At 41.3% G+C, this 12,813-nt stretch overlaps 1 protein-coding gene across 2 annotated transcripts; it reads left to right on the forward strand.

Annotated features, from left to right (window-relative positions):
• Positions 1 to 719: 719 nt before the first annotated feature.
• On the forward strand, positions 720 to 9,700 carry rbb4l (retinoblastoma binding protein 4, like). 2 transcript variants are annotated; one of them, XM_051380031.1, is made up of 12 exons: positions 720 to 886; positions 3,354 to 3,498; positions 4,503 to 4,648; positions 5,573 to 5,749; positions 5,851 to 5,966; positions 6,064 to 6,224; positions 6,338 to 6,464; positions 6,547 to 6,624; positions 7,146 to 7,222; positions 7,627 to 7,684; positions 8,039 to 8,149; positions 8,496 to 9,700. In XM_051380031.1, the coding sequence occupies exons 1-12, from the start codon at positions 871 to 873 to the stop codon at positions 8,565 to 8,567; spliced, it is 1,284 nt and encodes a 427-aa protein (XP_051235991.1). In that variant the 5' UTR covers positions 720 to 870; the 3' UTR covers positions 8,568 to 9,700. The 2 variants fall into 2 exon arrangements, with proteins under 2 accessions (XP_051235991.1, XP_051235992.1); XM_051380032.1 differs by having other exon boundaries at positions 5,576 to 5,749.
• The last annotated feature ends 3,113 nt before the right edge of the window (positions 9,701 to 12,813 follow it).

The following is a 12,813-nucleotide window of genomic DNA, read 5'->3' on the forward strand; positions in this document are numbered from 1 at the left end:
TTAAAAAGGCCACATAGTCATCTATAACAAGGCTGTCATCACAGGTTATGAATATGGAACAACTGACCAATGATGTTTCCATCCAGCAGCAGTCAGTTTAAATCCAACAACTATTTTTTTTAAGTGTTAATTCCTTGCTGTTTTCTTTGTGATTCTACTCATATGAAAACTACGAAGGGTCTCATTTAATTTATATTAATTCAATACCAAACATAGTTCTATTCAATTAATAATATTCATTGTAATCTGCCACCTTACTTTTATTGAGTAGTGTATCTTTTTCTTTAAAAAATAAAAAATTACTTATCACCTTTCCATAAAAAAGAGACAGTGAGGCAGCCAACAAACAAGAACAATATGCGTGGGTCCCTTATGTATCTTTTTCATTGACCTTTTTACATTGTACAATTCACTTCCTGCTTGTGTGTCTTTCCTCTGTGATTATTTTTCCATTTTGGTAATATTATTACGTAATATAAAAGTATATGGTAATATTTGGTAATATTATTACATAATATAAAAGCATATGGTAATATTTGGTAGTATTATTACATAATATAAAAGCATATGGTAATATTTGGTAGTATTATTACATAGTATAAAAGCATATGGTAATATTTGGTAGTATTATTACATAATATAAAAGCATGGGGGAAAGTCCTATGCGCAGTCTGCGCGCAGTGTTTGCCCTCATTGATATGCGCGCACTAACGCATGCGCAGTAGGCATCGAGTAATTCGGCGCTGAAAAGGAAGAAGTAGCAGTGATACAAACTAAGCAGTTAGCTAGGGCAGCAGCAGTTTACATTAAAACAGCGTATACTTAGTTACTTTGCCCTGGAGCACCGTGACAAAACGCAGAGTCTGGGACATGGCGGATAAAGAGGGTAGGTTTACTACAACTACTTAACGTGTACAGCGGCGGGCCGTTTTCCTCATGTGCCGCTTTGTGTGTGCACCGCCGCCGTTCAACTCTGCCACGGGTGCTAGCATGACATGCTAGCGGAGCGGAGTCCTATCAGGAGGCTTATGGGTTTGAGCCAGTTTGTGCGCTGTTCTGGGTTTATAAGTTGTTAATACAGCGTTACGTCAAACATGTATTCTTGAAATTCAGTATACACCCAATTCACTAAACAACACTTATTTCAACTTAAGTAACTACACCAAAATACGCCGTAGTGGGTGGTAGCAGCTCTGAACCCAGGGGAGACAGTTAGAGCTGGTGATACAGAACAGCCTTCCAGCGACCACTCTGTTAGTAACTGAGGCTAGTTAGTTCTTCATCTTTTATTTACGAGTATCGTTAATGAAACGTTGAGACAAGCTAGCATTACACGCAGTTCCTGCTTATTCATACTTTTATATGGGAATATTTTCTTTTATACACACTTAATATACATATATAACGTACGTATGCCTTTATATAAAACATAATGCATATTAACATAATACATATTCATATTTTATTATACCTGTGCTGGGGGATATATATGTGGCTATACATAAACATACATGTACTGTACTCACACACACACACACACACACACACATACATATATATATATATATGTGTGTATATATATAATGTTTCCTTTAAATGACACTGATACTGCATTATTTTGTTAGTTATTTTAAAGGACAATTCCGGTGCAAAATGAACCTGTGGTTAATAACATGTGTACCGAGTTGGTCCGTTCTCTGGGATATGTTTTCATTCTAATCGACCGTGACCGGTTTTAGCACAAACCGCTAATTAGCTTATAACGCTGGTCAACGGGGCACAGAGTAACGTGAAAAGAAAGCTGTTTCTATACCACAAAGAAGACTCACAATAGCACCACACTAACACAGTAGCATAATGAGGGCCCCTACCTATAAACCGAAGCATTGAGAACTTTGTAAGTGTACAGACAGTTTATTAAAAGAGGGGAAATCTGTACTGACTGTACAAAACACTGCGTCTCTAGGGTGTCGCGACGCAACAGGTCCCACTCCGAACAACACAGACACTCCTCTTCGGTGGCCATAGCTTCACAATGTCCGCAGGTACACCACCAGTTTCCCGAAGTAAGAGGCTGTGTTGCGGCATTGACTACCGGTAGCTCTCTCTCTCTCTCTCTCTCTCTCTCTCTCTCTCCCGCAGCTCTTCGTCTGTATATTCCGGCTCGAAAAGATAAGGATGTCCATCAAACTGAAAGGGTTCGTTGTCGATGTCTTCAAATTCGGTTGAATAATCCGCCATCTCTTTAGTGTGTATCCTGTGGAAGCACTAGTAGACTAGTAGTCTCTGTTGCGCCAGTGCTTTCTTCCGGCAACAACGTTTCACGCGGGATGGTGCGTTCAAGTCTTCATCTCAGAGAGCTCCACTGGTCGCGTGACTGTTTTCCCAAGATGTCGCCCGCCTGCATACGTGAACGCTACTGTTGTTCTAAACTATCTTTTTAATAAACTGTCTGTACACTTACAAAGTTCTCAATGCTTCAGTTCATAGGTAGGGGCCCTCATTATGCTACTGTGTTAGTGTGGTGCTATTGTGAGTCTTCTTTGTGGTATAGAAACAGCTTTCTTTTCACGTTACTCTGTGCCCCGTTGACCAGCGTTATAAGATAATTAGCGGTTTGTGCTAAAACCGGTCACTGTCGATTAGAATGAAAACATATCCCAGAGAACGGACCAACTCGGGACACATGTTATTAACCACAGGTTCATTTTGCACCGGAATTGTCCTTTAACTCAGAAAAATGGTAGAAACAGATTACATTAAAACATTTAAAGTAACACAAAATCAATTTTGTAAGTTTTTAAAAAAACTATCTTGGTAGTAAAGTACTTTTAACTATTTTTTTCCCCATAATACAAATAAAAATTTCCAAATGAAGTCAGTGTCACCTAAAATGACCAAAGCTTGAGTTAGTTTCCTGCTGTACTCTTTCTGCAAATTCATCCATCCTTCAAGACAATATTTGTATATTAGATGATAATATATATATTAGTGTAATGCCTCACCCTGTGTGTATTAAATAATCTGTGCAATGTCCCATCAAACATATCGGTATATAAAGGTGTATATAGTCTATGTAAAACTCCTATTTTGTATTTCTGTGACATCTTATTTATTTCTATTTTGTTTGTTTATGCATATTTTTTACATTGTGTTGTGTTCTTGAGCTGCTGTAACATGTGAATGTTCTGTAAAGTCTGTCTTAGGTTTGGTGTAAGGCTGTCTTGTTCCTTGAGCAAGTACCAGACATACTACATAAGTGTGCTTCTGTATGTGTGCTTAATCCATTTTCTCCAAGTAAATCCATTATGTAACTTTCTAGCTGAAACTAACACCACGTTGTTCTGCTACAGTGTATGACGATGCAGTGGAGGAAAGGGTCATCAATGAGGAGTACAAGATTTGGAAGAAAAACACACCTTTCCTGTACGACCTGGTGATGACTCATGCTCTGGAGTGGCCCAGCCTTACTGTGCAGTGGCTTCCAGATGTCACCAGGTATTTACATTGTTTCCATCTCTTCTTGCTCATAGAGCATGCTTTAAGTCCCAGCATTAGTGTCAACACGTCTGTCAGGCGATTTATTACAGCCAATGTCCACCTGATCTGGCTGTGTGCTGGCTTTGTCGAGTCTCCTAGAGACTGACCGTTGCTGTTCTAGTTGTCTTGTATCACGTTATCCCACAGCAATCAAGCAGCCTTGAGAGTGATGTCTCTCTTCATCTAATACATGAACAGCATCTTTATTTTCTTTGTACACCGTGTTGTCTGGCAGGAACATATTGTCCATATTTTGCACATTTTAGTCGTATCCCAACATGTTTACTGACATTTAAATGCCAATAATGTAACTGCACCTGCGTCATTGAGTGTAAGAGGATATACTGGGGTATCTAACTTAACAGAGTTACTTGTGAAGCCTGTGTGTGTGTGTGTGTGTGTGTTTTTGTACATTTAGAGTAACTTAACTAATATACAAAATGCACTGGCCACTGGATGTTGCACTAGACTAGAGCACCAGCATCACAGACCAAAACAATGGGACAGAAATAAAATAAAACTCAACAAAAGCGACTTCATTAGTCTATCCAACAATCACAATGTTGGGCTGCAACGGCCGTAATGTAAGCTAACATTAATCCTTTGGGGACAAATGCACCCATCAAAGTCTGTCCACTAAAAGTTGTTGTTTTTGCCACTGGCAGGCTCAGATTGTTATTCTGTGCTGTTATATCGCTCTCGCTCACCACCAGACTCCGTAGACAAATAAACGTCACTTTACCTCACAGATCATCGTAACAACCTAGCTTCATTTAAATTGACAGAAACAAATGAACAATCTGTGTGTTACTATTTCCTGTTTTCTATCAGCAGTCTTTGACATGTTTTCTGACTTCCTACCTTGTTTCCATACCAAAAAGCCCTTCCCTGATGTTAAACAATAAGCTATCGCTGCTATTGAGTATAGATAAAAATCATCTCCTTGTTGTGGAATGCTGCAGGCCAGAGGGGAAGGACTACACCGTTCACAGACTGGTTTTGGGGACCCATACGTCAGATGAGCAGAACCACCTTGTGATTGCCAGCGTCCAGGTACCAAATGATGACGCCCAGTTCGATGCCTCGCACTATGACAGCGAGAAAGGAGGTAAATACACCAGGACTCATCCTGCAGTAAAATGCTTTTCACATGTTTCAGAATATATATTTGTTTACATTCGTTGATTGTCATTGAGGCCTAAAGTGTGTTTTCCTACCTCCTAAGATACGTACATTGCCACCGTTTACACAAGCTCAGTCAAATAAAGACCGCAGCACATTGTGAGCCCTAATGTGAGGCACTGTGCTTCAATACAATGATGTTACTTCTCAATTGTTTAACATAGCTTAACAGAGACAGAATCCAACTGCAATTTTACAGTGCCCCCACACACACCCAATTATAGAAATCGTGAAGTGACTTTAGTAGCTTGCCATGTGAGATTTGATAGACATTCTCTTTGTAAACATTGATCAGCTCTTTGTATATTGTGACTCATGTTCTATTCCTTCTTTATATTCAAACTGTTCTTCCATCTTCCAGCAGGTATGTTGATGGGTGCCCAGCTGTGTGTGTGTGTGTGTGTGTGTGTGTGTGTGTGTGTGTGTGTGTGTGTGTGTGTGTGTGTGTGTGTGTGTGTGTGTGTGTGTGTGTGCGCACACGCGCGCTGAAGGCTCACTGCTCCTTTGGTATCAGTATCAGTATGTTACTATGGTCACTGAACAATTTTAAGGTACAGTCCAAGTCTAAATCTCAATACACAAAACCAGTATAGCATACATACCAAAATAAATACAGACCCAGATATGTTAACAGCTAATATTAATCTTACAAATGCACAAATGTGGGCTCAAATCCAGGGTTTTTGTCTCCAGGTTTAATCATTTGTTAAGTATCTGCCAGTGATATACTGTGCAACCCTAGTAAAATAGACTAACTGACTAGTCACAAAGCAAGCTTTAACCTGCAGGTTAAGTGTCTGATGTCCATTTTTCTATCCTCGTGTGTATTTCACTCTGGTTGTATTCTCGCCAGAGTTCGGTGGATTCGGTTCAGTAAGTGGGAAAATAGAGATCGAGATCAAGATCAACCATGAAGGAGAGGTGAACCGAGCCCGCTACATGCCCCAGAATCACTGCATTATCGCCACCAAGACGCCCACCTCTGACGTGCTGGTGTTCGACTACAATAAGCACCCGTCTAAGCCAGGTCGGTTCACTGCTGTGCTTATATGCTGATCACTACATGCATCAAAATGCTCACACTCTAGTGAATCACACATCATTTCCTGTCCCATCTTCCCCTTTCAGATCCCAGCGGGGAGTGTAGTCCTGACTTGCGGCTGAAAGGGCACCAGAAAGAAGGTTATGGCCTCTCCTGGAATCCCAACCTCAGCGGCAACCTGCTCAGTGCCTCCGATGACCACGTAAGTGAAATACTAGAAGTGTAAGTAGGAAGCACAGGTGCAGCTTCTAACTGATCACTGTAGCAACTGTAGCAACGCCACTCTTATTTCCCTCCAGACCATCTGTCTATGGGACATCGGAGCAGGCCCAAAGGAAGGGAAGATTGTGGATGCTAAGACCATCTTCACCGGCCACACAGCAGTGGTGGAGGACGTTTCCTGGCATTTGCTCCACGAATCCTTGTTTGGCTCGGTGGCTGACGACCAGAAGCTCATGATGTAAGTGACTGATACAAAGCCAGTCTGTTGTCTGGTATTGTGACTGCTTTTATCAAGTTAAAACCATTTCCCTGTTTTCTGTCCGCCTCTGACCCTACTTAATCGTCCACCAGATGGGACACTCGGTCCAACAACACATCCAAAGCCAGCCACGCAGTGGATGCTCACACCGCTGAGGTCAACTGTCTCAGTTTCAACCCCTACAGCGAGTTCATCCTTGCCACTGGTTCTGCTGATAAGGTACAGAGGAGGCACAAAGAAAGTCTCGAATCCAATACATTGGAATAAATATTTAATGAAAAATGTGTTTTGTTGCTCTCAGACTGTTGCATTGTGGGATCTAAGGAACCTCAAACTGAAGCTCCACTCCTTTGAGTCCCACAAAGATGAAATTTTCCAGGTAAGAACTTAAATTGCTGTTGTTATTGTGCTATTAGTTAGCCCACACAGCTTTGTATACATGTATTTTAAAGACATCTTTCCCCTAACTGTGTGTTCATGGTGTGCATCCAAGGTTTACATGAGCTTCAACAAATGCCGTGTACGGCCAAAGCTCTTGTAAATCACAAATATGACCTCATACCTTTAATACTGCTCCCACATCATGAGGAGAAAAAAAAACAGTTACTGTGCCTGCTGTACCAGGCCACGGTGCTGAAATTAATTCCTAACACACAAGTATGCTATAAAACAGCTTTTATTCCACTGCATTAGCTTATTTGACCAGAACCGATCTGTGACTCAACACAAATGGTGTGCTATTGACATTGTAGTGAGTATATACCCTAACCCTAAACAGTTAAATCATCACTGTCTTTTTACACCCAACATTGTAGGAGTTATTCTTTGACATTAAAGTGCATGCTGCTATACTACTGTCACTACATTGACCTGCCAGTGACCAACTGTCCAACCCATTAGGTACAGTGGTCTCCTCACAATGAGACCATCCTGGCCTCCAGCGGCACCGACCGGCGTCTCAACGTCTGGGATCTCAGGTAAAAACTGTCCACCATACTTCGAAATCCACACTTTTATGGAACAGTGATAGTTCAAGTTTGGCTTAGGAGATTTGCTATGTAAAAGTGATACTTGAAATGAAACTGTCAAATAGGAACATAGGCCGTAGACGGGCTGGGAACAGTCCCAGCAGCCTATGACAGGGATACACATCAGTGTTGGAAAAGGCAGCACAGGGATTGGATTTTGTGAAGTGGACCTTGAGACAGTCACTGCCCAAGGCATATTCCATTTGTGTCGCAGGCTGCTGTGATGACCTCCAGAGAGCCCCGGCCCGTCATAGGCTCATGTGCTGGATGAATTTAAAGTGGAAACACTACTGCATACGTTACACTGAAAAGTAAATAGACTCAGAGTTATTTGTTTTCTTTTCTTTTCCTAGTAAAATCGGTGAGGAGCAGTCAGCAGAAGATGCTGAGGATGGGCCCCCGGAGCTGCTGGTAGGTGGTATCCTCCTCAAATCAGGTCACCTTTAGATCCCTGAATCCTCATGGAGTCCATAGTTATATCAGTAAGCATAAAATGTTTGTACACAGAAGAGCAGTGTGTGTAATGTGATTGGAGACTGTTGATCAGGGTTGTCTGTCTGTAAAGCTCATAGTGCCAGTCTTAACTTAATCATACATCACATCAACTAGCTGCTCAGGGACTGCATAAAAATAGAACAGCGTAAACAGTGTCTCAAATGTTACTGGTCAGTTTGAAAGCACTAACCTTTCACATCGGTAGGGTTCAAACACGTCCACGGTTCCTGTTCCTGCCTCTGAATGTTACTGACACCTTTTTTCCTTTAGTTCATCCACGGTGGCCACACAGCCAAGATCTCTGACTTCTCCTGGAACCCCAATGAACCCTGGGTCATCTGCTCAGTGTCCGAGGACAACATCATGCAAGTCTGGCAGATGGTGAATACACAGGGTTTCTTTTTGGGATAGTCAGAATATGATAGCTGCAGTCCCTCCCCATAAACCTATATCCAGGTTTCATCAACAATATCCAACCTCAGTCAAAGTGAATGGATGATCCTGTTGAGCTACTTCCGGGTTAAATTGGCAGATGTCTGTGGTCTACAGATGTATTCCTACTTATTTCTTTCCGGTAGTCATTTTTGGGTGGTATTAATGGTATCTTAGTTTCCTGACGAACAATAATATGTTGTTGACACATCCTGCCCTCTGGTGCATATACTCATTTTACGTCCAATAAAATGCTTCCTTTTTTATGAGTACATTAATGCTTTTCTTCTCCCAGGCGGAGAACATCTACAATGACGAGGAGCCAGACAACACCCCCGCATCAGAGCTGGAGGCTCAGGGATCATAACCCCGCTGTGCATGAGTCTCTGTGCAGGCACAACCCCCTCCTCAACTCCCTGAGCTCCAGACCCAGCCTAGCCTGTCGTTTCCCTCTCTGGCTTACCTCGAGTGCAAAATGAAAAGTGTGCCCTCCACGTGGATGTGAAGGGTTGGACACAGCATGGACAACAACCTTGCTAACAGACAGTAGCATTCAGTCTCATCCTGCTTCCACTTCAACATGGCCCAGGTACCCAAAAGCACTTAAGCACTTGGAATAGGATAAGAGTTGACATTGTTACCTGCTCAGGTGGTAGTATCTCCAGTGTTGGGGGGGACCTTATGTGCACAAGGTCCACTGTAAGTTATTCAGACCAGTTCATTTTAAAAGGGCTCATGCATGGAAAATATTAAAGTGTTATTCTACATTTTGACTTCTGAGTAGCCAGAAAACCACTAGAATAGTAGGCGTCCCTAAAGATGGAAAGGAAACCCAGACAATAGAAGATTATCTGAACACTGAAATGCTTTTGGGAAACCTGATGTACATCTGTCCAAACTATGTGAAACCTAACGATGGAAATATCCAGGAAAACCTTCTTTCATACCTTATTTTCTTACTCGTGGCTGTCTTTTGCAAAATCTCTTCCTTGGCTGACCTTTGAAGAAACATTCCCTGCTGTTTGCCTCCTGTCCATAAGGTACACAAACTCTTCAGTATTTGGCTTGAGTAGAAGGTGAGGGACTTAATTAGTGCACTTGAGGGACACGCACATCTTTTTCCTCTCCTTTGTGTTCTTAAATAATGTGAAATTGTTTTGTTTCCTGCACCACAAATTGCAATAAAACTTTTATAACTTTTCAAAACTAAGTTTCGCATTTATGTAAATCTGAATGTTTTCTGTGACCAAGGTCAGGCTGAACAATCTCATTAGTACACATTTTGAGAAACTGCACACAAATGACATCTTCCACCCACTTTACTCACACTCTGAGAAAATGACACAAGACCCAATAATTACTTGGAGGAAATAAATCCAGTTATTGCAAATTCTACAAAATGTTTATTGAAAAGTAAGACAGGACTATAAGAACATTGTACAATCAAAGAGGGGGGTGGGCTCATTATTTTTTAGTAAAAAATAAAGCTCTCCGAAGCTATGGTGACTCATGCCTCTTCTTTCACAGTTCGTCTCTCCTGCAGAGGTAGATTCTGACATTACCTGAGAGTCAATCTGGGGCAACGCCAAAGAAAGAAGAAATAGATGGTGAAAAGTCTCCCCTCGGCTCGGGCCGTGACTAGAGCTGTCCTCTAGGGAAAGAAAATCACACACACACAAACTGCTTGACCCTATTCTGTTGTTATATCCCCACAATGTGAAGATCAATTAGAAGTTTAGAAAGGCCTGGACTCTTAGGACATTACAGCCAGTCACACACAGGGTGTACGTATTTAATGGAAATGACTTGTCAGTACCACCCCTCTGATTCTCACTGACTTTACAATAGGGCTGCCACTTGAAGAGCTGGAACAGCTTAAAGCTGCAGTAGCTAACTTTTTCTTTTCTTTTTTTTTGTCACATTTCCTGAAGCGTTCTTCAGCAGTAGTCCATTAGACAAATAATCTTTTTTTAAAAAAAAGGTTCCACTGGTTTGTTCTAGTGCTCCTAATGGAATTTGAAAGAATCCACTGGGCCTGAATGAAAACAACCAACCAGATCCAAGAGAGATGGCTGATCATTGAGTCTCATTCTCAGCGTTGATATTTGACAACCTGGAAATCTCAACACTGAAAATGCCATTAGGAGTACTGGGAGGAGCCAGAGGAACCTGATTGTTTCACAGATTATCTGTCTCATGTTCTACTGTCAGGATATAGTGAACGTTTCAGCAGATATGACAAAAAAGGTATTTTTATAAAGCAGCTTTAAACAGTTTATTTTATTTTTTTAGCACTTAAATAAGCACTTCTCACGCCCACTGCGAATGATTTCTTAAAGGATGCTGATCTTGGATCAGTCTTGTAATTATACCCCCAAATAAAAAATCTGATGATGCAGATGAAGCAATTACAGGGGGATAATATTGAAAATTAAGTGCTATATTCAGGATATTAACAGTAGCTGCAGTATGAGATATGGCCCAGGTAATGGAGCAAGCTGGGTTAAAGAAGCCACAAAAGAAAACTGTTGAATGACAATAAAATAGGCAGAGGATGCAAGTGTGTGAATGGCATTTGATTTAAGGGGATTATAGTCTTTACACCTCCAAACAGAACGCCCAAATGATCCGTCTCACAATCTGAAACAAGATCCAGACCTTGACCCTGCTGATGATAGATTCCCTACATTCACATTAGGACTCCACACACTGACGAGTTTCCCCTTATACAATAACTGCCTCTTCTGTAATAGCTCCTGTTGATATGCATCACTGATGGAAATCAATATCCTTTTATTCAAACACATTAGAAAAGCAAATCACATTCAGTTTTCTTCCAGTATAAAGTTAAAAGTTCTGATCCTTAACATTTTACTCCTGGTTGATTTGGTCCCACCTGTGGTAGCTGAAGCAAGTGTAGTTCAAATCACACACAGATCGATCACAGGAGCAACTCGCGTGTCTAATTACGCCACAGGACCGATACGGTTCTGCTAAACTCACGACTCACCGCTGACTCACCCATTAAATGCACCACACTGGGCTTACACTGTGTGTTAATCGCTTGCACGCAGGTAGATGGTTTTAAGATGGAGTAGTAAATCACATTATAAAGTCAAAATATCGTCACCTAATTTACCAAATCGAATGATTACATACCACCTTTGGTTATAAATGTAGAACTTTTTTCTTGTGCGTCTTTGTCCTATCATATCAACATATTATCATATCATTTTTTCATTCTTGAATATATTCTGATGTTTTTTTGTCAACTAAAAACATCTTGGCCCTTTTCTCAAAATGTTTCAGCCCTACCACCACCCCTATGGCCCTAATACCCCACTGTATTATTGGAATTCCATAAAGATGAACTCCTATGTGGAGAGGAAATTACAGAATGCAAAGCCATTGAAAAATGTCATCAATCAACAGCAACAAAAATGGGGTTTGATACAAAATAATCTTAAGAATTATAATTTATAACTGAGAAAACTGCAACCAGCCATTACCCAGTCAAGCCAAAAGATCAAACCGTACGAGACCTGTAGAGCTGTCCAGCAGTCAGTGGTTAACCCCCACTCTTGAAGCTGCTGTAAGAAGCGTGCAGTCAGTTAGTGGTCGAGGTTCAACTTGAACCCTTTCCAGACGTCTGTAACAGGCAGACTGAGGGAAACCTTGTTCTAAAGACCTAACCGCTGCTGTTCAAGTTGCAATTTCTTGAGCTGGTTTTAATCAAACATTGGGCCCAGGCAGATTTAAGGTTTTTTTTTTTTTTTTAAGAGTTCAACTTGAACTTTGTTTTGTAAATTTGCACCGCCTTTGAGGGAACAGAAAACTACAGTTTGAAATAAAGGACGCTATCATATTAGCTGTGTTGCAGCTAACTATTTTATCTGTAACCCTGCTCTGCCACCAGTTGGTGGTATAAAAATGTCTAGAGTAAACGGTTAACCTTTTGTCTAGTTAGCAACCAAGCTAACTAGTAGGGCTCAAGTAAAAGGGAAACTAAAATTGAATTTGTTCATTTAAAGGAGGACCCTCTGCTTCCCTACTTGACTGACAACCTAAGTTGCATTTTTCTGATCAGTTTGGTTTTAATCAGAATTGACAGCTAAGCCCTGCTTGTGATTGAGATGGCCGGATGCTGACACCGCGGCGCCAACCCGGATCACTGCTGCACAGACTCTGGATCCGAGTGACAAAAGATGGAAGCGGCCGTATCCGGTATTATTGGCTTAAGTTTTGTACAGGGGGAGTTATATGTTAATGGTGTGTCCGTATAAACGTCCTCACCCTTTGGCAGCCACAATTTTCACTCTTGGAGGAAATCTGGCATGGAGGTTGAGTGTTTGTGTGAATACATAAACACCTGGATGAACGTGCATGTCAGTTATACATGGTCGCAGCTATTATAAATTCACACTCTATGGAGGAATGAATTCAGATTACAGATGGATGGATTACATGTTTTTTTAGATAAACAGTGACAGCCCTACTGGCTAGCTTACTGACTGGCAATTAGCAAAGCATCCAGCTTGGTGGGCTACTGTGGCTGGCTATTGTTAGCATGCTGGGTTAGGGTTAGCTACAAACTGCCCCACAGTAAGTTACCA

Source organism: Dicentrarchus labrax, unplaced genomic scaffold (genome assembly GCF_905237075.1).
Source record: "Dicentrarchus labrax unplaced genomic scaffold, dlabrax2021, whole genome shotgun sequence".
NCBI classification, from domain to species: domain Eukaryota; kingdom Metazoa; phylum Chordata; class Actinopteri; family Moronidae; genus Dicentrarchus; species Dicentrarchus labrax.

Excerpts from the sequence above, each read along its gene's own strand:
- rbb4l (XM_051380031.1), top strand. Across the intron at positions 5,967-6,063 it reads TCAGTGCCTCCGATGACCAC|ACCATCTGTCTATGGGACAT; the intron begins GTAAGTGAAATA and ends ATTTCCCTCCAG. Across the intron at positions 6,465-6,546 it reads CCACTGGTTCTGCTGATAAG|ACTGTTGCATTGTGGGATCT; the intron begins GTACAGAGGAGG and ends TGTTGCTCTCAG.